At 39.6% G+C, this 25199-nt stretch overlaps 1 protein-coding gene across 2 annotated transcripts; it reads left to right on the top strand.

Annotated features, from left to right (window-relative positions):
• The first annotated feature begins 473 nt into the window (after positions 1-473).
• Positions 474-24287, top strand: rufy3 (RUN and FYVE domain containing 3). 2 transcript variants are annotated; one of them, XM_079251954.1, is made up of 19 exons: positions 474-914; positions 2209-2283; positions 8910-9083; positions 9326-9443; positions 10679-10780; positions 10865-10988; positions 11191-11255; positions 13477-13542; positions 13622-13691; positions 13776-13865; positions 14323-14406; positions 17073-17240; positions 18401-18498; positions 19483-19602; positions 21471-21594; positions 21690-21775; positions 21854-21881; positions 21964-22041; positions 23927-24287. In XM_079251954.1, the coding sequence occupies exons 1-19, from the start codon at positions 677-679 to the stop codon at positions 24068-24070; spliced, it is 2052 nt and encodes a 683-aa protein (XP_079108080.1). In that variant the 5' UTR covers positions 474-676; the 3' UTR covers positions 24071-24287. The 2 variants fall into 2 exon arrangements, with proteins under 2 accessions (XP_079108080.1, XP_079108081.1); XM_079251955.1 differs by lacking the exon at positions 2209-2283.
• Positions 24288-25199: the final 912 nt, after the last annotated feature.

Here is a 25199-nt window from a genome sequence, read left to right as displayed (position 1 = left end):
TAGGCTTCACTTTTCCATCTTTCATGTACGGTCCATGATATGGACCCACAGTGAGCGAGTCTATTTGAATTTCTCATTAATAAATGAAACAATAATACTTATTTAATAAAGAAATAAGATACCAATAAAAACACAGTTTTTAACCATATGCAGATTTTTTTTGTTACATACTGCACCTTTAATGTTAAAGCATATTTATTTAAATATTAATTTCTTGAGTCATCATTATGAGGCAAAACAAGTGAAACTAAAGAATTCGTGACACAGATTACGTCCAGTCCAGAGACTGTAAACAGAAAGATGTCCCAGTGCTCTCAACACTAGACTGGTGCCGCAATGAACCATGGGAAGACAGTGGCGATTCGTGCATTTTGTACTAGCGTCACATCTACCCTGTTTACTATCTCTGACCATGTAAAGGCTCGCTGGACCGCGTAAACTCTCGCGAAGTTAGCAACAGCATTGACCAAAATGCTAATACCCTGCTATTTCCGGGACTGGAGGAGGTTGTAGAAAACAGGTCGGAAAGGGGGAGTACTCACTGAGGAAATCTTGGAATTTGCTGACTGATTATTTAGCTAACCACAGCGGCGCATGGCTATCTGCACCTGGCTATCTGCCCGCTGACTGACAGCCGACCTGCGGATCACATGAAGCAGGTCTGACCAGAGGAAGAATGGCAGAGCCTGGAGATGTGCCACCACAGTCATCTTCAGGGGTTTCAGAAAGTTCAGAGAGACAAAACTCCTCAGATGAAAACGGACACGTTGACAGCCCAGATGACACTCTCTCCCCGACCTCTGTGATTTACTTCAAGGAGGCTTTAAGCTCTTTTGGAAAGGCTACTTCGCTGTCAGCCACCCCGCTTCGACAGTATGACTTCAGGATTGAAAGAATCGAGTCGAGGACAAGAAGTAAGTGTTTACAAACTTCCAAAAGCAAATGTGAGCTTTTTCAATCTCAGAATAACATGATTTTCCATAGTTTTGCGTTGCTGTTTGTTAACTAACTTCCCTAAACAGACAAGTTCCTCCCACCAATCACTCAAGATGGTAAAAGTAGGAAATATCAGCTTTGGAGAAATCTCATCCTCTAATCTATTTTTTTCCAACAAGGTTAACATAATAAGCTCTAAAATGTCAGTTAAAGTTGTTCTGAAGCTAACTCTTGGCCTTGGTATCATAACTGTGTGTTGTGTTCAGGGCCGGATTAAAAGTGCAGAGGCCCCTGGGCCCAGAGTGTTCCAGGGGCCCCCTTCCACACCATAACAATGGGTATGGTTACATGGTGTTTTTTTAATTCGGAATTAAATAACTAAGAATTAGCTTATTCGCAATAAACTCCGAATAAACGATTACATAAAACACGTCCTCACTTAATTCCTCTTTAGAGTGGTGGGTTGGGAAGGTTTTTGATTGGACAGAGGGTGCACGTGACGTTTGACGTATACCAGAAATGAACAAAGATCGCTCCCTGCTTCTCGTCTTTTCAATCGTAACCATAGACCGTATATGAATGATGGATGGAGCCTTCGGCGGTAAAAAAGTGAAGCCGATGCGGAAGTGCATAAAACTGCAGTTCCCCAATCATCCACTAGGGGCTCCAAAACAGAGCAAATCCCCATAGACTCCCATGTTAAAAAGACCAACTTCACAGCAGAAATAAACATGTTTACAGCCTGGTTCAAAAATCCATTTTTTTTTTAATAGGTCAGGTTTATCTTCATGACAACTGTGGGGGGAGTGACTTTTTTTCTAACTCACCCGTTTAAAAGTAATTTAATCTCAAAGTTCTGCATATTTAGGGGCGTGTCCTTTTGATTGACAGGTACCCAATCTTCTGCTTCAAGTAAGACGAACATAGAACAACTGCAGTTTTTAGCTGGTTAACCGCGTGATTTAGCTTTAGCCCGCTTACCTTCGTTAGCTGGTTAGCTCTGTGAGCTCTTAGCTACAGGGTTAGCTTCTAAGCTGTAGCTGTAGGTTCTAGCTTCGTAGCTGCCAAGATGGCGATGGTAGGAATCGCCCACCAAGCTTCAATTCAACTCTTCAGAAACCTACGGGTGACGTCACGGAGGCTCCGTCCATCTCTTATATACAGTCTATGGTTGTTACTTGTAAAAACAACATAAGTACCAGTTTCGCCGCTATATTTCTTACAATTTTGAAGTAGCAGCTCAACACGAGCATACTACTTCACTTTTTGCAGCAACTGAGAAGGAGAAGAAAGATAGACCACCGAAGACAAGAAGAAAAACAACGCGCGTCATCAGGACAGGACAAGGTAACGAGCATGCTCAGAACGACCGGAATTAATTTAGAGGGGAATGAAGGCTTACATGACAGAGGGATTAAATAGTTAGGAACTAAAATGCGAATAAACCAGACACTTACATCGGAATTAAGTTTAATTCTGACTAGAAATTAGCATTAGGAATTAAATGTTTACATGGTCGTTTTTCATCAGTTTAAAGTGGAATTAACTTTTATTCAGAATCAAACAGGGATTAAAACTCCCATGTAAACACACTGATTGTGAAAATTGTGAATAAAACAATGTGAAACGACATTTCTAACATCTCTCAGCCAGTTGTCCCAGCAGCAATACACTAGACACTGTGGTGTTACTATCTGGCTTTTATATGCATTTTGTTTCATGTCTAAACTGCTGATATATGCCCTACATGGGCCCCCAATGGGTGTGGGCCCCTGGACCCGTGCCCATAATGCCCATTGGATAATCCGGCCTTGGTCGTGTTGTTAGCAAGCAGGACCCAGAAGTCCCTGTTACTCAACTTGTAACGCTGTATTTACACAAAGCTCACTTTTGTGAGTTGATAAATGTTCTCCACACAATCACTCATGTGCATTCACTATCCATTTCTCATTGATTAAGTTATAGTCACTAAAGTTATAAACTTTTGAAATTAGGCTCAAAGCATCACGCTGAAATTAAATAAATCTCGGACTGGTCACATGATCATTCATCTAATTGGAAACTTTTATGAAGAATAAAACATTTGCACCTTTTATATAACCTCCCTCTTTCATGGTTAATTGTTTAATTTGTGCATGATGTTGCTGCTACCTCCTTAAAATCTGTCATGTAATTGTAAATTAAACCTTCAGTACATTTGTTTTCCTTTTGTTTTTAAATCAAATAAAACTTTATTTATAAAACATCATTTTACAAAAGCAGCTGAAAGTGCTTTACATGATATAGATATAAATATATAAAATATTTTTCATCTTTAATCAATAATAAGAGGTAAATGACTTAAAAAAAAAAAAAAAAAAAAGAAGACACATTCCCCCATACATGAAATAAATTAAGCAAAAACTCTGCGTTATGAAAATGAATATGTAATTGGTGATCTGTTGTCAGTAATATATAAAATGTTTCCAATGTTGTTACTTGTCAGGCATTGATCATATAAAGATGATTAATTTTATCTGGCCACTTTATTAGGTCCACCTCACTAGTACTGGGTTGGACCCTCTTTTACCTCCAGAACTGCTTTAATTCTTGATGCTGGAAACGTTCCTCAGAGATTTTCTCCATGTTGACATGAAGCATCACACAGTTGCTGCACATCATGATGATGCTCTGCTGGATGTAGATCTGGTGGAGGACAGTGAACTCATCGTCATGGTGGAGATGATGTGAGCTTTGTGACATGGTGCATCATCCTGCTGGAAGTTTCCATCAGAAGATGCTACACTGTGCTCAGAAAGGGATGGACATGGTCAGCAGCAGGACTCAGGCAGCTTATGGTGTTTTAGTGTCCAGTTCTGGTGAGTCTGTGTGAATTGTAGCCTCAGTTTCCTGTTCTTACTGACAGAAGGGAAGCTGGTGTGGTCTTCTGCTGCTGGAGACCATCTGCTTCCAGGCTGGACGTGTTGTGTGTTCAGAGATGATGTTCTGCAGATCTTGATTAGATTGAGTGCTTATTTGAGTTTCTGTTGCCTTTCAGTCATCTCCAACCAGTCTGACCTCTGACACCAACAAGACAACTGCTGCTCACTGGATATTTGATCTTTTCTCTGCAAACCTAAAGATGGTTGTGTGTAAATTCTCCGTGTCTGACATCCTCAGACCAACATCCACGCCACGTTCATAGTTAATTCAATTCAATTCATCTTTATTTATATAGGGTCAAATCACAGCAATGCCATCTCAAGACGCTTTACAGACAGGAAAAAAAAGTTAGTTAATAGAAATCGCTCTCTTAATATTAAAATTGAAGGTTTTTTCCTGGTAGCTTTTAGGGGTGGGAAAATCTAATCGAAAAATCTGAAATCAGGATTTTTTTCCTTCACAATTTTAAAATTGATTTAAAAAAAAAAAAAAAAAAATTATTGATGCACTATAAAATTTGTGTGATTTCTATTGTTTTTACTGATCTTTTTACTTGTCTTCTTGGGTATTATAGCAGCAGAATGATGGTCTGGCTACTGGGTTGTTTTTTCCTCATTGACATGAAGAAAAATGGCGTGCAAAAAAAAAGTTTCATACATTGTTTTTGTTTTTAATCTACAAAAATCAGCAATATGGAAGAATTGTGAGAATTGCAATTTAAATCAAATTGGCACCCAAAAAATCGAATCGAATCTGGACAAAAGCATATCCACCCTAGTAGCTTTGCAGCCTAGATCAGCAGCGCGAAGCCTCATCGACTAAAGTTTTTCTTTTATATGAAAGAGCTTCTTTGAAGCAATTTAAGCAGATAGAAAGAATATTTTTCATTCTATCAAATAAATTCTTCCCCTTCTTTTTACACAGTTTCTTTTAACAAGAAGCAATTGGTACTTTGTTTATATTCAGGATTTATTTGTGTCTCATCATAAAAAAAATTGCAGTTGAGTGAAATCTTTATTTCAGCTGTTTTCTCCTAAAAAAAAAAAAAAAAAAAAGTATTTTCTCATTTCTTCCACATTTATCACTTTTAAAATGATGAGATTTGAGCTGATATCACCTCTCCTGGACTTTTCGCCTCATCACGCCTTCTCCCCGCTGCATCCATCCCAGTAATTGCATTGTCAGACAACAGGCTTCTGTTTCAGCTCAGAGGGATGCTGTTGATGCATGACAGACAGCTGAGTCCTCTGCTGCATCATTAGCATTGGTTGGTTACTCTGGGGACCCCCCCCCCACCTCCCTCGTTCCCTCTTTTACTTACGCATGCACCACCGACTGCTCACGTGACCGTGTGTTGCTGTGCCCAGCACTACTGGCAGCCATCTTGGTCAACACCCACCCAGTGCATTGACTGCGGTGCACAAGGCAGACCCCCCCAGCCACAGCAAACCGGGGCTAAGCTGACCGGAGGAGGGCTGTGATTTCCACCACCTCGCTCTGCTGCCTTTTAAACCCCTCGTTGATACAAAAGGGATAACAAGAGGCTGAAGAAGAGGAGGAGGAGGAGGTGAGGGGAAGGCTGCTCTTCAGACAGCAGTGCATTTCTCTGTTGCATCCAGGAAGAGGAGAGGATGCAGACATAAGAGGAAGAAAAAGCAGCCCCGTTCTCCAACACCAGCTGCTGTGGGTCGTCCCCATCCTCTTTGTATTTTTCAGCTCCCAGAACAAAAGCTGCGACGCCTTTTTCTCCTTTCCTTTTCTTTTTTTTCCTCTCCCCCATCTCTTGGTAGGGTTGATTTTTCCTTTTTGCCCGACAAAAGCTGAGTCATCATGTCTGATCTGACGCCTCAGAGCGAAACCCCGACTCCCACCACAGACAAGATCACCCAGGCTGCCCGGGAGACCATCTATCTCTGCAACTTTCGCGTTTCCGTGGATGGCGAGTGGCTCTGCCTGCGCGAGCTCAACGACATCTCGCTCACGCCGGACCCGGAGCCGGTGCATGAAGGTAAAGCCGAGCCGTTTCAGCTGTGGAGGTTGGTGGCGTCTCTCAGGGCGTGGCGATGCTACGAGCTTCCCACCGTGACCTGGGATGGCACATCCTGCGGGAGCTGTGTCATCATGAATGTTCCTGAGAGTTGCACAGCAGGATGACGCCGCTTGTAGATGAGGCAGGGATTGGCAGCAAAGCAACCAGGAAGTGCTGCTTCTGTTCAGAGACTTTATTAGCTTCACAGTTGTGTTGATAGGTGGAAATTTAATGATTGGAAGTGGAACTAAACGCACATTTTCATCCGTCTCCTGATCCAGGTCAGACTTGGGATCTTCCTGAAGAAACTTTTTTTTTCCTAGTCATTTAGAAACAACACTGGAACCACTTTCATGTCTGCTGATTATCGACCAGATGATGGAGATGTTTCTCCTGTCCCTCTTAAGGTCTCCCACCCCTTCCTGTTTATGTTCACGGTTTGATGTTTCAACAAGCATTTCAGCGGGGAGTGTCCTTTCACTTTCTCTCCAATGCAGCCAAACAACAAGCCTCCTCAGCTGATTTCTGGCACTTTCTCTTTGTGTAAACTTGTTTCCTTCTTTAAAACGGCTGGAATCATCCTGAAGACAGCTTTGTCTATCAATCATTAGCTGTTGCTGAATTAAAGCTGATGTTGAGTTTTGTAAAAACTTCACACGTGCAATCTTCGGCGTAAATCATCACACTGTTGCGTCACTTTCTGAGCGCATCATTGCCGGGTTACTCTGTTACACATGGTAACAAGTTACCATGGTAACTTTCAACACTGCATGCACTAACGAAACAAACCTCATTAATGCATTTAAAACATTTCACATTTAAAGTTAAATTTAGGATTTTACAGCAGAACAGTGATATAAATAATTACACATTTTCTGCCAGAAAATCTGTTCAACAGGCAGGACTAAAAATGACATTAATGCTGAATTTAGGCATCTTTTCTCTCTTCTGAGGTAATCATCTCATTTTTAGTTTTGTCATTTTGTATAAATAACAGTAAGTACAAATAACAGTAGGTATGAATAACGATGCGTACAAATAACTATGTGTATAAGTAACAGTGTATAAGTAAATGTATTTATAAATAACAGTATGTATAAATAACAGTATTTATCAATAACAGTAGGTACAAGTAACAGTATGAATAAGTAACTGTGTATAAATGACAGTATGTATGAATAACAGTGTGTATGAATAACTGTATGTACAAATAACAGTAGGTACAAATAACAGTATATATAAACAGTGTGTATGAATAACAGTAAATAATAACAGTATAAATAACTCATGTTGCTCTTTACTTGAGCTCATTAAACAGTTTGAGGTTAGAAATTCTCTTTAGAAGTGAAAATTGTGTCTTATTTGTGCAGAAATATGTGGGAAAATGTCTGTGTTTTTGTGGAAGTATTTCACGTGCACAGATTCGACAGTTCATCTGTTGATCTGTTCATACAGTCGCCCAGGGATCCAAACCCGGTCCGCCAACGTATTGGATGCATTCCTGCAGCAACACACCTGATTCACATGAACGTCTCATTTACAGACTTCTTCACAACTTGACAATAAACTGTGGAGATCATTTTTATTCTCATCAGGTGTGTTGCAGGAGGCAAACATGTAAAATCTGCAGAACACGACCCTCGAGGACCTGACTTGGAGATCCCTGCATTAGCCTACAATTAACATACAAACATACTTTATTATGTTTTTATTTGATTAAAATTAAAATATTATAGTTATATCTTGTTACTTTTTCCTACCTTTTTCTAAAAATTTAGTCATTTTTATACTATTTCAATCATATTTAATTTACATTGTTATTTTTTGTTTATTATATTCAATTAATTCTCTCGTTTATTTTTTTCTACTTTGATCTTTTTGTATTACTTTACTTGTATTTGGACTATTTTCAACCAGCCAGCAGATATTCAGTTGGTGTCACTACATGTTGCTCAACACAACAAGGAAGGAAATATAAATATATTCCAGTTTAACTATAGTGAATAAAGCTTTTATTTTGAAGGTTGCAGGTTGGTGTGGTGAGGAAAGCTTTCCTGTTCAGATCAGACACGAGTTTTGGCATCAATGTGAAAAAGTTCTGCAGATTAGAAACGTTTCACTGATGGTTGCTTTAGTCGCAGATTATTTTAATGAAGAGCTGGGAGGTTTATATTCAATAAGAAAATCTTTACAAGTCTATCAGAACAATAAAGAACCAAAAGGAAACAAAAATCATGTTTCACATCAATGTTTTTATTTTTTAACCAGTTATCAGCAGCCTTAATGGAACTAATTATTGCCATCTCAAGATGACTTTTATTAAGTGTTTTAAATTTTTTTGCGTTTTATTCCGAAGTAAACAACATGAAAGCAAAGTATAAACCCATTAGTAATATAAATAATGGCAGCATGTCATGGTGGAGCTCCACTAAAAGCCTGCTGGTGTTAAGTGCTGTTATAAATAATAAATTAACCACAGATATGTTTTAACGGATCAAACCTTGAATTAACTGATGAATTTATCAGCTTTGCATTATTTTCTCTGTTAAACCAGGTAAAAGTAAAGTTTTACTGTTAAAGCAATTTTCAGAGGGATGAACTTTTGCTTTTAGCTTGTTTTTCTTAATTTGTGTTATATACTTTATATACACTACCTGATCAGAAAAATGTTTTGTTTTTTAAATAATACTTGCAACACTGCATCTTTCAGATTCCTGCTGTCAGAATGCGACTCTTGTCATCATAAATGCTATAAAACACCTTTATTTCTGCACCTGCACCATGCATGGCTTTAGCTAGAGGCATTAGGCTTTCCCCATTATCACAGCAACACCTTATATGAGGAAAGTTTTCAGAGAATTTCTTCAAATTTTGGCACAAATGGCAACCTGGACTCAAGATTTCAGTGAAGAAATGACTCCATTTTCATGACCTGACCGTGTTTATATCATAGTGTGATGATATGAAATGGAAAGTTTGAGAATAACGAGGCTTACACTCTACCTTTCCTCCCCTCTTCTAGATCCCAAGGATCCGATTGCAATCGAAAGGCTCAACTTGATGAACATGGCCAAACTGAGCATCAAGGGTCTGATCGAGTCGGCGCTCAACCTCGGACGTACACTCGACTCCGACTACGCACCCCTCCAGCAGTTCTTCGTCGTGATGGAGCACTGTCTGAAGCACGGATTAAAAAGTGTGTGCAGGAAATTTTACCCTGTTAAAACTGCTGTTTTTATGTGATTTCAGCCTGGAATGATTTGATATTAAATATACGGTCCTGATCATTTTATTTCACCTCTTAATGAGCGTAAAATCCATCAGCTGCTTTTCTAAAGTATTCGTCACGGATAAACCAACAAATCCGATTCAGACGGGAAGGAAACTAAGCTGATTTCCACAAATAAAAACTGATAAAGAAACCTTGTCGATCATCAGCTAAGAAGACCTTCCTGGGGCAGAACAAGTCCTTCTGGGGAGCGTTGGAGCTGGTGGAGAAGCTGACGCCTGAAGCAGGAGAAATCACTGCCAGTGTAAAAGACCTGCCTGGCCTCAAGTGAGTCCAGTTTTCATAATTCATATTCTTTAAGGGAACGCCGATTCACCGTTTAACTGATGCATCTCGATGTAACACACTTCATAAATGTTAAAAAGCAAATCATTTTTCATAGTAATTAAATGGCAGAATTGCATCTGTAAAGTGTAAATGAAAGCTAAAAGTCCCGCTGCCACCCGGGCACCTTAGGGAGACGGACATTTACACAGCGTGAGATTTACTCATCAGTTTTGACAAGTCCAAATGTCAGCTGTTTAAAGCCAAAATAAAATCTAATAGTCATACAACAAACATGTGACAGCAGCTCCATTCCTGCCCAGCTTAGAGGAGGTTGATGTTCCTAACTGTTCATAACACATCTTTCCTTTAAAAACAATATAATCTTTATGATTCCACATAAATAAAAAGGTTGTGGAGATAAATATGTTTGGCTGCTTGAATTAATGGACACTGAGTAGAGTATAAAGTTGTATAAATGCAGCTATGGAGTGAGAAAAAAACCTTCAAAGCGGAAAAAATATGCATGAAAATCCTGATTTATCGCTTAATGTGTATCCAGTAGAGCCAGCGTAGCAGTTGTTCACGCTGAGTTTGTGTGTTAGCCAGAAGAGAAACTGCAACATGGTGCTGGTACTTTTGTATTGGTTTATTTAGTCTTTTATTATTGATTAAATTTAGAATTTCTATTTTATTTTCTTTGTTCTTAATTTTTTTAACTTGATTTGTTATATTCTACGTTATTTATTGAATTTCATTTTTAGTTTTTTTTCTTTTATTCTTTAATTGAATTTACGATTTACATTCTATTTTTTGTTCTTAATTTTTCAATTTGATTTTTTTTTGTTCTAATTTATTCATTGAATTTTATTTAAGTTTATTTATTTTATTTTTTTTTATTATTTGAATTAAGGATTAAAACTTCATTTTTTTGTTCTTAATTTTTTCATTTGATTCATTTTGTTCTAATTTATTATTTAAATTCTATTTTTTTAGTTTATTCGTTTGTTTTAGTCTTTTATTATTCATTGAATTTAGGATTTAAATTTTATTATTTGTTTAATTTTCATTTTGATTCATTTTATCCTCATTTATTTTTGTAATTAACTTATTTAATTTTATTTTTAGTTGTTTTTTTTTTACAGTTTGGTTGGCCAGATGGAAAACCCGGGTTATATTTTTAGGCCTCATGGGCCATATTGTAGCTGATGTGTGGGCTATCTTGTGTTGGATGGCAGGACTCCTCTGGGAAGAGGACGCGCCTGGTTACGCCTGGCCCTGATGCAGAAGAAGCTCTCCGACTACATGAAGACCATCATCAACAGAAAAGACCTGCTCAGGTGCGTTTCCTGAAAGCACCTGGCATCCAGGGTGACATTAAAGGTGTTTTTCAGGATCACGACTGTCTTCTGTCGCTTCTGCAGCGAATTCTACGAGCCCAACGCGTTGATGATGGAGGAGGAGGGCGCCGTCATTGCCGGGCTGCTTGTTGGGCTGAACGTCATCGATGCCAATCTGTGCATGAAGGGAGAAGACCTGGACTCGCAGGTTTCACTCTCACTTCTACTTGATCAAACAGGGCTTTTTTCAGCCACATTTCTGCTCAGAAATCTCCTCATTTGTAAGTTTGTCGGGTCTGGAAGTGACTGGCAGTAAAAAGATTCCTCCTGTCAGACAGTTCTTTCTCTTCTCTGGTACTTCGGCTTCTGTTTGTGATCATTATCCTGCCGTAATGGCATCACCTCTGCAGGTTGGCGTGATTGATTTCTCAATGTACCTCAAAGATGGGGGACACCACAGCAAGAGTGCAGAGGGGTGAGGACTCTTTTCTGATCTCATATCTGTGTTTTTTTTTGGCTTTGTTTCTTATTTAACCTGTGTTTAAGACCCAAACCACAAGTTTTAGGGCTTCTAGTGCAGCAAAATACCCAAAAAGATTCTGTAACCTGAACAATAACGTAGGTTCAGCCATTAGTTTGTCTTTTAAGTCTGCTGTTTGGTGCTGGTGCCAGAGCCACGGCTAAGCTGGATCAACTTCCAAAGAACCGGTTCTGGTTTGGACCCAAAGAGCCGAGTTAGTGCTGCGTCATGACGTCATCTACTGTGGCGAGTTCAGGCCGCCGCTTGTTTGGTTCGCCAGTTTGTTGCCAACTACAGGAGTCAGGATCTTGGAATTTTGCTTCGCGTGTTGCGGCTAAAAGACCGTTTAAAGTTTTCCCCTCTGATCCACAGCTGGACGCCGTCGTTGGTTTAAAACAAAGAGCATCGTACGGCAAAGAACAACACAGACGAGAATCACTGAAACGGGAAACGACTGTAAATAGGGCCGGGAAAATCGAATCGAAAAATCAAAAATCTGGATTTTTTTTTGCTTCACAATTTTAAAATCAATTTTTTGTTTAAAAATCCATTTTCTTTTCAAGTAAATAAAAATAATCCATAAACTTTTTGTAATTTTGATTGTTTTTATTGATCTTTTAACTTGTCTTCTTGGGCTTAATAGCAGCAGAATGGTGGTCTGGATACTTTGTTGTTTTTTCCTCATTGAAATCAAGGAAAATAACGAGTAAAAAAGTTGTTGTTGTTTTTTTTACATTTATTTTGTGTTTAATCTACAAAAATCATCAATGAGAATTGTGAGAATTGCAATTTAAATCGAATCGGCACCCAAAGAAATCGGAATCGAATCGAATCGGGACAAAAGCATGTTGTCACGGCCCTAATTGTAAAAAATGGAATATGGAGAAATTTCACCATAACCTGGTTGTTCTCCCTTATCATCACTAATTTAAGAGTTTTCTCTCGTGTCTGAGCAAGTCAACGCAGAAAAGCTGGATATGTTTTGACCTCGGTAGCTCTCCGTCTGGCCGTGGTCAGACGTACAGCGGCAGCTTACAGGTTATAAATACACGAAGATATTCAGCAGCTCCAGAATATAGTACGTTGATGTTAATAAAACCGCTGGATCCATTTAAACCCACTGATGGTTCCTCTGAGTGCTTCCCCGTGATGAACATGATGTTCTCCACCAACACCGGAGCAGGAAAAATACTCTGACTACTACTATCTGGACCGTCCATGTTCATCTTTCTGGAAACGTTTGTCTGAATTCCAGCTGTTCGGTGTGTTTTCTGTGCGCTTGTATCATGCATGTGACATACCGTCAATGTCTTGATCACAACACAATGACTATGTGATCAAAAGTGTGGATTTGAAATTTATTGAGAGGATAGCCCCTTGAGATGATACATCTCGTTTTCCTCAACACAGACAGACAGATACAGATAACAATCCAGTCCTTACTTAGACATAAACACTGGACAAAAGCTCTCTAATCGCCCCTATAAACCCTCGGTACAAGACAAATAAAATACATTTACCAGAAAAGTACAGTATATCCATGGACTTACACATTTAACTAACAATCCTGATGGGCCATTCTACAGCAGAACCCAAAGTAAAATTGTTTAGAAGAATAAAACAATATCAGAAGCAAGAGCAAGTTGTTTGTAAGTAGCTGAATATAGCTGCCCTTGCAATATAGCCACACATACATATATATATATATATATATATATATATATACACATACATATACACACACATATAGCTTGCTATATAGCCTTGCTGAGAAGTGATGGATCTGATTGACACTGGTAAATTGTTCCATAAAATGAGCTGCTGAGCTTTGCTGTAAAAACTGGAAAAATGAAAAAGTTTGGCGCACCAGCACGACCAGTGAGACGCTGCTTAATGGCAGCACAATGGTGGAGCAGCTGCCCTGATCTTAGCAGATGATGTGCTGGACCAGGACTTGCAGAGCTTGTTGGGTTTAAATGATTTTTTTATCATTAAATATTAAATGAATCTTTAATAATCTGTTTTTATCTTCTGTTACAGTCTGCATTGTTTTGAATTAATCCTTAAACTTAAAGCAACCATTAATCCCAGTCCCCATTCTGGCTCATGTTGCAGCTCCGTTTGTGTGAAACTTTGACACGAACCGGTTTTGATTGGTTTTTGTGTGTTCTTCCAGCGACGGCCAGATCACAGCGATACTCGATCAGAAGAACTACGTGGAAGAGCTGAACAGACATTTAAGGTTCGTCCCACCGATCGTCTCACATCATTTCCTCCTCGCTGATCTTCACGATTCACTTCCCTGCTTTTTCCGCTCACAGCGCCTCGGTTAATAACCTCCAGGCCAAGGTGGACGCCCTGGAAAAGTCCAACACCAAGCTGACAGAAGAGGTGACTTAAAGTGCTTGTCCTTCACCTTGCAGCGACTTCCTCTCCTTCCTGTTACTCATGTTGGGAAATGTTTGGTTTCTGCAGCTCGCAGTTGCAAACAACCGGATCATTACTTTACAAGAAGATGTGGAGAGAGTAAAGGAAGAGAGCTCGTACCAGCTGGAGTCCAGAAAGGTGACTTTAAATGGGATCTTTTGTTACCTACTTATAGCATGAATTTGACGAACATCTGAGATTATGGTTCTGGGATTATAAGATGTGTGAAGACGTCACTTTTTTCATGTCAGAACAGTTTTTACCCGACAGTCATCTTTTTAATACTGCCAATCATAGATGATTGAGCTGCGGCAGCAGACGCTACACTGCTGCTTTGTTTGTGTATTTTATTTATCTTTATCTTTTTATATGATGTTTTATTTAATAAATCAGGCATCAACTGAAATGACACTCTAAATTTTCTTGTACTTGTTGCAATGACAATAAAGTTTATTCTATTATTCTATTCTATGCTTAACGGGTTGAAGCTGCCTGACTAAATAAGGCTTAAATAAACATAAAGGCAGCTGAGAAAACAATGTTCTGTTAAACATCTGTCCGACACACATTACAGAGTGATCCTGTCTTCCTTCAGGCGACACGAAGTGATTCAGCCACAGACGGCCAGGCACTCAGTGAATCTCGCAAGCAGCTCAAAGAGGAAACTCAGCTTCGGTTGGTGAGTTGTGGCTTCTGGACACTCGGCTCACACTCCTGCTGCTCACACTGCTGCTTTAACATGAGTACCAAGGAAATAAAAACTAAAACTGCCTCTTTTTAGTGTTGTTTCTTTGTCCTGAGAGAGAAGGTCTTAAAACGAGGTCTGTATGGAGGCTTGTGGAACGCCAGGATGAACCAGGACCCGGAGTTACTGGACAACCTGCTGTCCCACCTAAACCACTAACACCACCTGCATCGTAGCGTCTCCAGTCGTTCCACTCTTGTTTTAAGATCTTTTCTCTCAAAATGTAAAAAGAAACTTCACTAAAGACACCTTACGTAACTTCCTAGACTCGTTTGATGACACGGTGACATCTTTTATGAGTTTTCCTGTTGCTTTGCACGCTAGCAGACTGACATAAACACTGGCTGTTTAGAAAGTTTTAACTGTGGATGATTCAGAGGGAAGGGACCAGAACAAGAGATTATTTTACTGGCTGGAGAGATGCAAAATGGATGCCCAGTTAGCCGTCAATAGGGGTCATGTGACTGAGAAAACAGCAACAGTGCTGTAGTGCGTCTTTAACAGGCTGGTTCTGAGGTTGTTTGTACAGTTTTGAAACCATAGACTGTATATGAAAGATGGACGGAGCCTCCGGCGGTTAAAAGTGAAGCCTATGTAGAAGTACATAAAACTGCAGTTCCCCCTTCATCCACTAGGGGCTGCAAAACAGAGCAAATCCCCATAGACTCCCATGTTAAAAAGACCAACTTTACAACAGAAATAAACATGTTTTTTTCTAACTCACCTGTTTAAAAGTAATTTAATTTAGGGGCGTGTTCTTTTGATTGACAGGGACCCGATCTCCCGCTTCAAGTAAGAAGAACGTAGAACAACCGCGGTTTTTACCTGGTTAACAACATGACTTAGCTTTAGCCCGCTTACCTCCGTTAGCTGGCTAGCTCCTGTTATCTCCGGGTTAGCTCGGTTATCTTGTAGCTACAGGCAGCTTGGAGTTCACTCGATGTCAATCATCCGCCATGATGCTCACAGCCCCCCTCTTTGCCCATATTTGTATTTTCCTGGTGAGACGACACACATGCCTCTGCCAAGATGTCGATGGTAGGAACCGCCCACCGAGCTTCAATTCAGCTCTTCAGAAACCTACGGGTGACGTCACGGAGGCCCCGCCCATCTTTTAATTTTCAGTCTGGTCACGGATCAGAGGCGATCACTTCCTGCTCTGACTGCAGCTGGGTGAACACGGGGCCTCCTCTCAGGGCTTCTGCATGAGGGAGGGGCATGTTGGAAATAAATCAAAGATACCTGCTTTCATGTCAGTCTCCAGTGACAGCAGAAATAGCCAGTCAGACATTTTCTGAACCACTAATCACCAGTGATCACTGGGCAAGAGGCAGTTACACCCCGGACAGGTCACAGAGAGACAAACCACTCAGACTCACACTCACTCCTAGTGAGTATTTAGAGCAGGGCTACTCAGTTAGATATTCAGGTGGGCCAGATTTTTTTTTAAAAAAAGAGAAAAAAAAAAGGTCAGAACCAGTAAATAAAGTGAGAAAAATTAAAGCTGTAAAAATAAACAAATAATAAATAAAAAAAAATAAATTTACATTTAGAAAAATAAGTAGTTTATTAATTTTTCTATTTTAAACTCAGTCCCACAAGACAAGGGCAAATGCACAAAATAAAATAATGAAAATTCCAGTTAAAACTATTTTTCTCATAACTTTCCAGATAAAAAGATCATATCAAACTAAACTTCTCAATGTGGCGCCTCCTCACATTACAATCTATACACACGCCACACACTCATTGCATATTAAACACATCGGTTTGGCGCTCTAATCTGACAAAAAAATAAACAAATAGTAATCAGTCCAGAAGGTTCTTTATAAATATCATTATTCTTTGCATAAATTGGGCCACATAGAAGTTGGTTCTGGGCCGCATGTGGCTGTGCCACCAAGCAGAAAATGTCCAAAAACTCGCTCGATATAGCGACTAAGTTGGCAACGCTGTTCATACGTAATAACAGACTTGTGTTTCACCGCTTGTTTTAACATATTTCTCTCTAAAGTCTGAGCATTTTGACTTATTTCAGGAAATCCTACCATGTTTAGTCTTTTTTTCTCGTATTAAGACATTTCCTTTCTGCAGTGTCTGTTCGTTGGTACCTGGAGGCCTAGAAATAGGTTTTTACAGCTAAAACTGGGTGTGAAAGGTCCAACGTGAACTCTAACAGTGTCTCTGTGGGGGGATTTAACTTGATAAGCAAATAAATAAACTCACTTTAGTAAGTAGGTAAGAAAAAAAAGACAAACATTAATAATCTCACACATTCTGGTTTTTATGTATAACTCTCTAATTGACTTTTTAGCTTGACATTAGCTTGTAGAACTCTGTTAGATTGACCATTTTTACAGTGAAATAATAGTTTTATGACTATTATCCCAGAAAAAACCATCCAATCCAATCAGCTGCTCATGCAGTCAGTACTTTGTGAATTTATTTAGTTTAATGTGAAAAGAAATGGGAAGCACAAAGACATTGGTTGTGAGAAGCTTGTCTAAAGTTGACGTGTGTGTGTGTGTGTGTGTGTGTGTGTGTGTGTGTGTGTGTGTGTGTGTGTGTGTGTGTGTGTGTGTGTGTGTGTGTGTTTGCAGGATGTGGAGAAGGAGCTTGAGGTGCAGATTGGGATGAAGCAGGAGATGGAGCTGTCCATGAAGATGCTGGAGAAAGACATCTGTGAGAAGCAGGACGCTCTGGTGGAGCTCAGACAACAGCTGGAGGACCTGCGCACCATCAACCAACAGCTCAGCCACAAATCGCAGGTGAGGCGGCGTCCGTCCGGGCGCCTCACCGCGGCGTTTAATGTCTGCGAAGCTTGTTTGACACTACGGCAACAACTATAAACATAAATGTTTAAGTCCATTTTCACCGCTCCACCGGTGCAGCAGTGGAAAAGGTCCCCTTCATACATGTTGCTGAGGCTGTCTGGACCAGTTGTAGACATGAGCCAGTATGCAGCCCAGCACTGCTGGCTTCCACCAGTTAAACCCATTTAATGCACTGGGATTGTTTGTTAAATCCACGTATCTGTGATGCTTCTTTCTAAAGAAGCTGCTACTGAACTTCTCAGTTGTTTCTTTGACAAATATGAGGAGAAAATCATCTGTGGTGAAACTAAACTTAGCTGATGGGTTACTAACTATTAGGGGTGGAAAAATCGAATCGAAAAATCGGAAATCGGGATTTTTTTCTTCACAGTTTTAAAATTGGGGTTTTTTTGTTAAAAAAATCGTTTTTTTTTTTTTCTTCAAATAAATAAAATGAATGCACTATAAATTTTTTGTAATTTCTATAGTTTTTTTTTAATTTTTTTAATTGTCTTATTGTGCATCATAGCAGCAGAATGATGGTCTGGCTAGTGGGTTGTTTCCTACTAACGGAAATCAAGAAAAATTACGAGCAAAAAGAAGTTTTATCATTTTTTTGTTTTTGTTTTTAATCTACAAAAATCAGCAATATCAAAGATTTGTTTGAATCGTAATTTAAATTGAATGGGCACCCAAAAAATCAGGATGGAATGGGGACAAAAGCATGTTGGGACACCCGTACTAACTATAGCTAGTTGTTTATTTAGGTTTGGTACGTAAAGTTTGTCTGTAAAGCACAGTTCATCTACAAAACAATTTGTAGTGCTTTACATAAAAACATCAGAAGCTTTACAGATGTTTTATAGAGAAGAAAACAGCACAAATAGCAAAAATGACCATAAAATAAATGAGATTAAGATGATTAAAAGCAAGATCAGACGTCGTGCATGAAAAAAGAAATGTTTTTCACCTGGATTTAAAAGGATAAAGTCTAGAAATCCCGCCGGCCTTGCAGGTGAATCACATATCCCAGTTCTCCTAAAATCTCCTGATGTGGTTTTGGATGTGAGTTACCGCTGAGGAAGGACTTTGTCTGACTGCCTCGTCTTCCTCAGAGCGCCGACGCCAGCTCGAAACAGAAGACTGAAGTCATCACTCGCCTCGAGGAGAAAATAAACCAGATGTCAGGGACCATAAAGCAACTGGAGACCAGGTGAGTCCAGTTTCCTCTTCACGGCCGGCGGCGTTTCATCACAGAAGTGTTTCCCTGCTCCAACTTCTCACCATGGTGTCGCTCTTTTCTCCTCCCACTTTCATTCTCATTGTTTTGTTCATCATCTGTCGCTCTGTTTTGTTTCCGTCAGTGAGAAACATTTAGTGAAGCAGGCCAGAAACCTGAACTCCTCGGCGGGGAAGCTGCTGCAGCTGCAGCAGTAGAGACCCGTAGACATTCAGCCCCGCCTAATATAGACATAACCAAACTAGGATGTTCTGTTTTCCGTACAAAGTCCCTCTTTGTTGTTGACGATGATAAGAACCATCTTCCCAGCTCCTGCAGGAGTCCTGCAGCTTCAGCTTTTAGTGTGGACTGATCCTTTTAGCTTCCCGTCATCTCTGTTACCCGACAGATGTGCTCGCCACATCAGGTTTACGCTTCGATTTGATCTTCACACTTCCCCCATTACTGCCTTTTGTTTCCTTTTTTGGCGAGTAGACGGTTTGGCGTCTGAAAGATTGAAAGATTTCGTATATTTGTGAGGTAGCAGACCTGTTGTAACCCCATCCCAAAGATTTCAGCCCCTCTTACAGACTGTTCTTGAATATTTTTGACCAACGGATTGAGAATAAAATACGGGCTGATATCGTGTTGTCATGTGAGGGTCTGCATGCGAGCGTGGGGAGCCAGCACAGAAGCAGGATGAAGTAAGACGTGAAAGGGCAAAATGATTTGACTAATTTCCAACTGTACGTGGACATAACGTTGATGTAAACCGTAGTTATCATTAGGCTAATAAAACAATAACAAAATGGCCTGATTCCTCTTCTTTGGCTGAAGTTCAGTCTTTAGACTTTCCTTTCTTTCACATTTTTCTCCAAACTTCAGTTTTTATTTTGACGTTTTCTCCCGATCCTGTTTGGCCTCATCAGGTTTTTGTTTTGTCATAAGTTTGTTTTTAACCCGCTCACCCCACACCAGATGCAAACAGGCCGAGAAGGAGCGGGATCTGGCTTCGGAGGCGAACCGGCTCTTCAAACAGGAGTTTGGAGATAAAATTGAGAGTCTGCAGGTGGAGCTGGAGCAGCTGAGGAAACACAGGTACGACACTTGTTCTAGAAAATGATGATAATGTGATTGTTTTGTTTTTTTTACGTTTCTTACAGTAAATTCTTCTTTGAATCCTCATTTTCAGACTTTTTAACCTCCTTACGGTGCATTTCTTCATCATTACAGACGACCATGTATCGTATAGAGACATGAGGCCACGTGCATCACCCTGCACTGAGGAATACGTGTCGACTCTGACATGTTTAGAGGGAGATTGTTCTGGGTTTTTCTGAATGAATCTAAAAGCCAGAGAGAAGGTTGAAAGAGGAAAATCAGAGGAGAAGGAATGTGATAAACTTGTGTATATTAATCCTACCCCACATAACTCTGTCGTCACGAGAGAATGTTTCCTATGATGGTTTTACAGGATGCTGCGTTTGTTTCCACTGGAAAAACAGAAAATCACAGAAACACTGCAAAGGGTCTCATTTCCTCTTCAGTAAAGACATTTGTCTTTATTCATCTTTTAGCTCATCTGGTGTGTGTGTGTGTGTGTGTGTGTGTGTGTGTGTGAAGGAGGCGGCATTGGTGTTCGGGGGGTTTTTGAGAAGAGCAGTTTTGTTTTTACGATGGTCATCGTTTCTGAGGTTATTTTGTTTGTTTGTTTGTTTGGTTTCTTCATTGAGAAATGGGAAACTTTTAGAAAGTCTTTAGAAAAAAAACAGATCTTATAAAAGTTTCTGCGGGGTGAAGCCTGCCTTCAACTGAAGCCAGTTAGAGGCACGGAAAATAAATAAAGCCAGATTTATCTGAAATACCACAACAAATAATAAAATTACATGTGATTTTTTTTTTTTTTTTTTTAAGACTTTGAAATGTGGTTTTTTTGTTTTGTTTTGTTTTTTTTTTATTTAAACTAAAAGAAATTCTTTTCTGAGGTACTTTAAAGTTCCACGATAATGGACGACCAGCGTGATGCTGAAAGCTCTGTTCTGCAGGCGATAAAGAAACTCTGCCTTTGCTTCCTGCAGGAAAAAATGGTTGCAGAAGTTGGAAGAATGTTCAGTTCATTTCAACTTTTATTAATGTCGCTCATCTAACACAACCTGCGATGACCAAAGTGCTGAACAGCATTAACATCAAATTAAAAGTATGCATCCTAATGATATCAATAAAAACTATCTTTGGTTTAATAGAAAATACTAAGGAGACAACTGGTAAAAACACAGAAAAAAACAGTAAAAATGCAATAAAACCCAAGTAAGAAAGAAAAAAGAGTGAAATCAGTAAATGTTTAATAAGACATCCTGTTTAGTGTCTAAATGCCGGAGAAGTAATGGGCTTTACTTCAGGAAAACAAAAGGACTTTTTTATGTTAAAAAAAAACACATAAAACAAGCAAATTGTTTTTTTATAAACTTGTCAGAATGGAATAAAAGCTCAGAGAAATCTTAACTGGGAAAATAAATTTATCATTTATTTAATGTAAAATTGTACCTTTTAATTAAAGATATTTTTATAATGTCATTTCAGACAAAACAGATCTTGTAAATGAAAAAATTGAAACTGAAAAAACTGAACTTTTTTTTTTTTTTTGGTAAATCTCATTTGGGAAAATTTTTGGTGCAAAATTTCCTTGTTTCAGAAAAACAAGGTTGTTTTTTTTTGTTTTTTTTTAAACCAGAAAAAAAAAGCTCGACACCTGAGCAGAAATCTGTCACATATACTTAGTTTTAATCTACTGGGCAGAAAATGATGAAAATTAAAGTGAAAAATGCTTGTTGATGATTTTTCCAGGTGATCTTTATTCATTCAAGGCTTTCTTTTTTTTTTTCTTCTGAAAGCGAAGCAAATCATCGTAACTGTCGACATAAAACGATCCGTTCGTTGATCCTCGGCCATCCTGCCGTCTGTTTCAGGTGTATTCTGGAGCAGGAGCTGAGACGGGAGCGTGAGCGAAAGGCCGAGCAGCATCTGGCTGCTGCATCCAGACAGTCCAGCTCTGCTCGGAGGGAGAAGAAGCTCCCGGAGAGCCCGCCGAAGGTATTTCTCCTGTTTTAGGAAAGAAAGATGCAGCCGAAGCTTCAGGCAGAACCCTTGGCTTCATCTTTTAACGTGATGTTTGCTTCTCTGAACAGAGTCTCCGCGAATCGCCGTCCATCAAAAGGGGGAATGACCAGTTCCAGAGTGGACAGGAGGACAAAACCAGTCTGAGCTCCAGCTTGTGAGTCCACAGGTCAGACTCTGATTTTACAGTAATGGAGGGAAAACTGATCATGTGTCTCGTCTCACTGTCCTGAAGGTCGCTGTCACAAGCTGGAGACCAGCAGGTGAGACTTTAAAGCTCCGATCTGACTCAGAAATGGATCCTGAGATGTTAACTAATAAGATTTTTTCATGTCTGCGCTTCAGGAAGAGTCCCAGGTGGAGTCCAGCCCGCCTACCATGTGTTCACTGTGCAAACAGGACGAGTCTCTCCGGAAAGCAAAGGTACAAACTGGGGCGGATCCAAATGGCCGCTGGGAAATGAAATCAGCACGGAGGGACAGAAAAAACCTCAACCCTGTATGATGGCTCATGTTTATGTTACAAACAAAAATATCATGTTGCAACGGGAGATTTTAGATCCTTCTGAGGGTCGTCGTTTCTTCCACCAACGTTCACAACTTCAGGAGACCTGTTTGGAAAAGTTCAAGTCTAGGATGATCCGTAGTTTCAACAGTTTGGAGCATCATTTATCGCATGTATTTATTGTTTTTCCACGTTCTGGACGCCCCGTCTGGACTGCAGGCAGGTCGGATTTCCTCACCTCAGCCAGACTCGTGTGAATATGTACGTACATGTAGCGTTGTTCCTTTTTGTAATTAACATTTTTATTAGGAAGAGTGGCATTTCAGGTAAAAAATTCCTTCTCTTCAGTTTTGTAAAAAGAAAATAATAATAGTAATAATAATAAAGTAAACAAACCACCAAAAAAAAAAGGAAAACAGCAACAGTAATAATACACTTAAAGAACAGGGGGCTTACAGTCATGCTGTCTGTCACCTGGAAAAGTATTATAGAGGTATACACAAATACATCCATCCACATAATACAGCGCACGATGCAGAACATATTCTTATGTATATAAGTGTATATAATAAATATATAATAAAAAAATGAACAGTTGAATTAACCTGGAGTTATCTAAAGTCATTCCTGATATAAAATGAATCCATTTATTCCAAATGAAGTAGAAATTATCTGAGTTCTTAACGAGTATGTTCATTTCTCCATTTTAAATATTTTGAATATTATTTCAAACCAGTCAATAATTGTGGGTCACAGCGTTGTTCCTGATCAGAAAAGATGGGTAATTCCTCTGGTACCTGTGTGTTTCTCTGCACACACACCTGATTCACATTAACATGCAGAACTTGACAACAAGCTGTTGCATCCGTCTGGTTTGAGTCGGGTAAACCAGTAAAACCAGCAGCACGGCGGCCCTGGTGTTGGGTCTCTACCCAGTAGGACAGGGATGTCTATGGGCTGCTGTCCTGCAGGATGTCCATGTTTCCTGCTCCAACACACCTGATTTAACAGCCTGTCTCGACACAAGAAGCGAGATTCGTCTGGTCGGTCCATCCTCCACGAGAAGCTCCGTCTGAGACGGGGTGGGGATCCCTTCAGGGGGACGTCTGTGCTTTTACGTGCAATGAAGCCGGTTTATTTCATGAGAAACTTCGTCCACAGCAGGGTGGGACGTGTTCGGGTCTGGGTCTGGATCTTTAAATGTCAGCAACAAGCAGGGATGCAGTTCTGAGGTTCCTCCTCCTCCTGACGGTTTTTAGGCGTCCTTTTCATGAACAGCATGACTTTAGCTGCTCCAAAGCCTGCGAGTCAGTCAGCATTAAGTCAGCATTCACCTTTTTGTTTTTATATTTTGTCCATCTTGGACTGACGCTCAACTCTTTATAACTTTATGAAACACCCTTTAAAACAGCCAGAGTTGAAACAAAATGCTGGACACAATCGGCCAAAATAAAAACAGAATAAAACAGTTCAAATGCAAATAAATAACACAAAAAAACCAAGAGGTCATGCAAGGAATACGGAATTAAAACAACAAAACAAACTAAATAAATAGTAGGTAAAAACCGCTGCGGAGTTTAAACCTCCGACTCTCTGAACTTCTGTAACGATCAGGTGGAAATTATTGTTATTTGAAGAGTGATGAAAGCTAAAACCTGCTGCGAGGCTGGACCAGCTTCTTGTGTGGTGTTTAGTGTAGTTTTATTCCCAGGACTCTGCAGAGTCAACCTGAACCCCAGAGCGCCAAAACATCCATTTATAACAAGGTTTTATCAATCAGATGATATATTTCTTTCCTTTCCAGAGACAGTGCAAGAACTGCAGCGGCGTTTTCTGCGAGGGCTGCGCCTCCAACGAGCTGCCGCTGCCTTCTTCTATCCTCCCACAGACGGTGTGCACTTCCTGCTACTCCCAGTTACTCCACCAGTACGCTTCAACGCCAACATGAGCCCTCATCAAGAAGATGATGATGATGATGATGATGATGAGACATGAAAGGCATTGAGGAAAAAAAAGCACTTTTGAAACGCGGTGGAAGATTTTTTACGAGCTCAGTTAGCGGAGTCCAAACTGAACTGCTGCCTTTACTGGTTCAGTGTGTTCACCAGTAAGTTTAGCTGCCATGTGGCTCTGAAAGTAAAAACATTTAAAAAAAAAAAAAAAAAGACAGTTTGGATCATCTCAGGCGTCAAAAAGCATAGAAACTGTTCTTTTAAGCTCCATTTTAAAGCTAAAACAGATAAACTGGATGAGTTAGTCAGTATTTTAAGCATCCATGCAGGTGTGGTTTTCTTTTTATGCTTTCAGGGGAATTCTCACAGAATCCATCATGTCTAACACTTTAGACCAAAAATAATCACTTTAAAAGTTTCAGTATTTTGGTGAAAACTTTGTGTTGAAAAGCTTTTTAGAGAATAAATTTAACTAAAAGATTATTTCTCAGAGAATTTAGCATGTTGAGTGGAATTTAAGGCAAATGTTTAAGTCTTATGATGTTGCAACAATTAATGAAATCCTTTATATCTAGTGTCGTATTGCAGTATTGATATCAGTATTTGATCATCAGATACAGAACTGACAGAAAATTGATCCATCAGACCAGTAGCGTAGCGTAGCTGGAAACAGAAGGAAGCAGCTAGACTTCAGTTTCCAGCAAAATGCAGCGGCTTCACAAACAAACAGGTGGAAACAAGTTTTAAGTAAAAGAACTGCAAGTTAAAATCACCAAAAATCCAGTCATGAGTTTACAACATGCTGCAGCTGCACAGAAACAAAGAGGAAAAAGAAAAAACTCAACCAAGTTACTGATCAGACACAGAATCAGTTGAGTACATTTATAATAAATACTTGTTGCGGTTTCTGTTTGCATGCTTTGAGGAAATGCCAGATCAGATTCAGTTTTTCCTGTGTGCCATTTTTATGCTAATCTCAATGTAAACATGTTTTACTGATCAATCTCAAGGCTGGAAGTTTATAAAGCTGGTTTTTTTGGGTTTTTTTCTTTTTGTGTGTTTGTGTTGCTAATCTGCATCAGTTAAACGTGGCATTAATAAAAAGGTGAAAAAGAAAACCTCCAA

Source organism: Telmatherina bonti, assembly GCF_933228915.1.
Source record: "Telmatherina bonti genome assembly, chromosome: 13".
NCBI classification, from domain to species: Eukaryota; Metazoa; Chordata; class Actinopteri; order Atheriniformes; family Telmatherinidae; genus Telmatherina; species Telmatherina bonti.
The sequence above is the reverse complement of the archived record's forward strand: the minus strand, read 5'-3'. Positions and strand labels throughout refer to the sequence as shown.

What these genes read in the sequence shown, in the direction of transcription:
- rufy3 (XM_079251954.1), top strand. Translation starts at nt 677, where the DNA reads ATGGCAGAGCCTGGAGATGTGCCACCACAGTCATCTTCAGGGGTTTCA. An exon ending in AAAGACCTGCCTGGCCTCAA is followed by an intron (nt 9,444 to 10,678) that starts GTGAGTCCAGTT and finishes GTTGGATGGCAG; the next exon opens with GACTCCTCTGGGAAGAGGAC. An exon ending in ATAAAGCAACTGGAGACCAG is followed by an intron (nt 18,499 to 19,482) that starts GTGAGTCCAGTT and finishes ACCCCACACCAG; the next exon opens with ATGCAAACAGGCCGAGAAGG.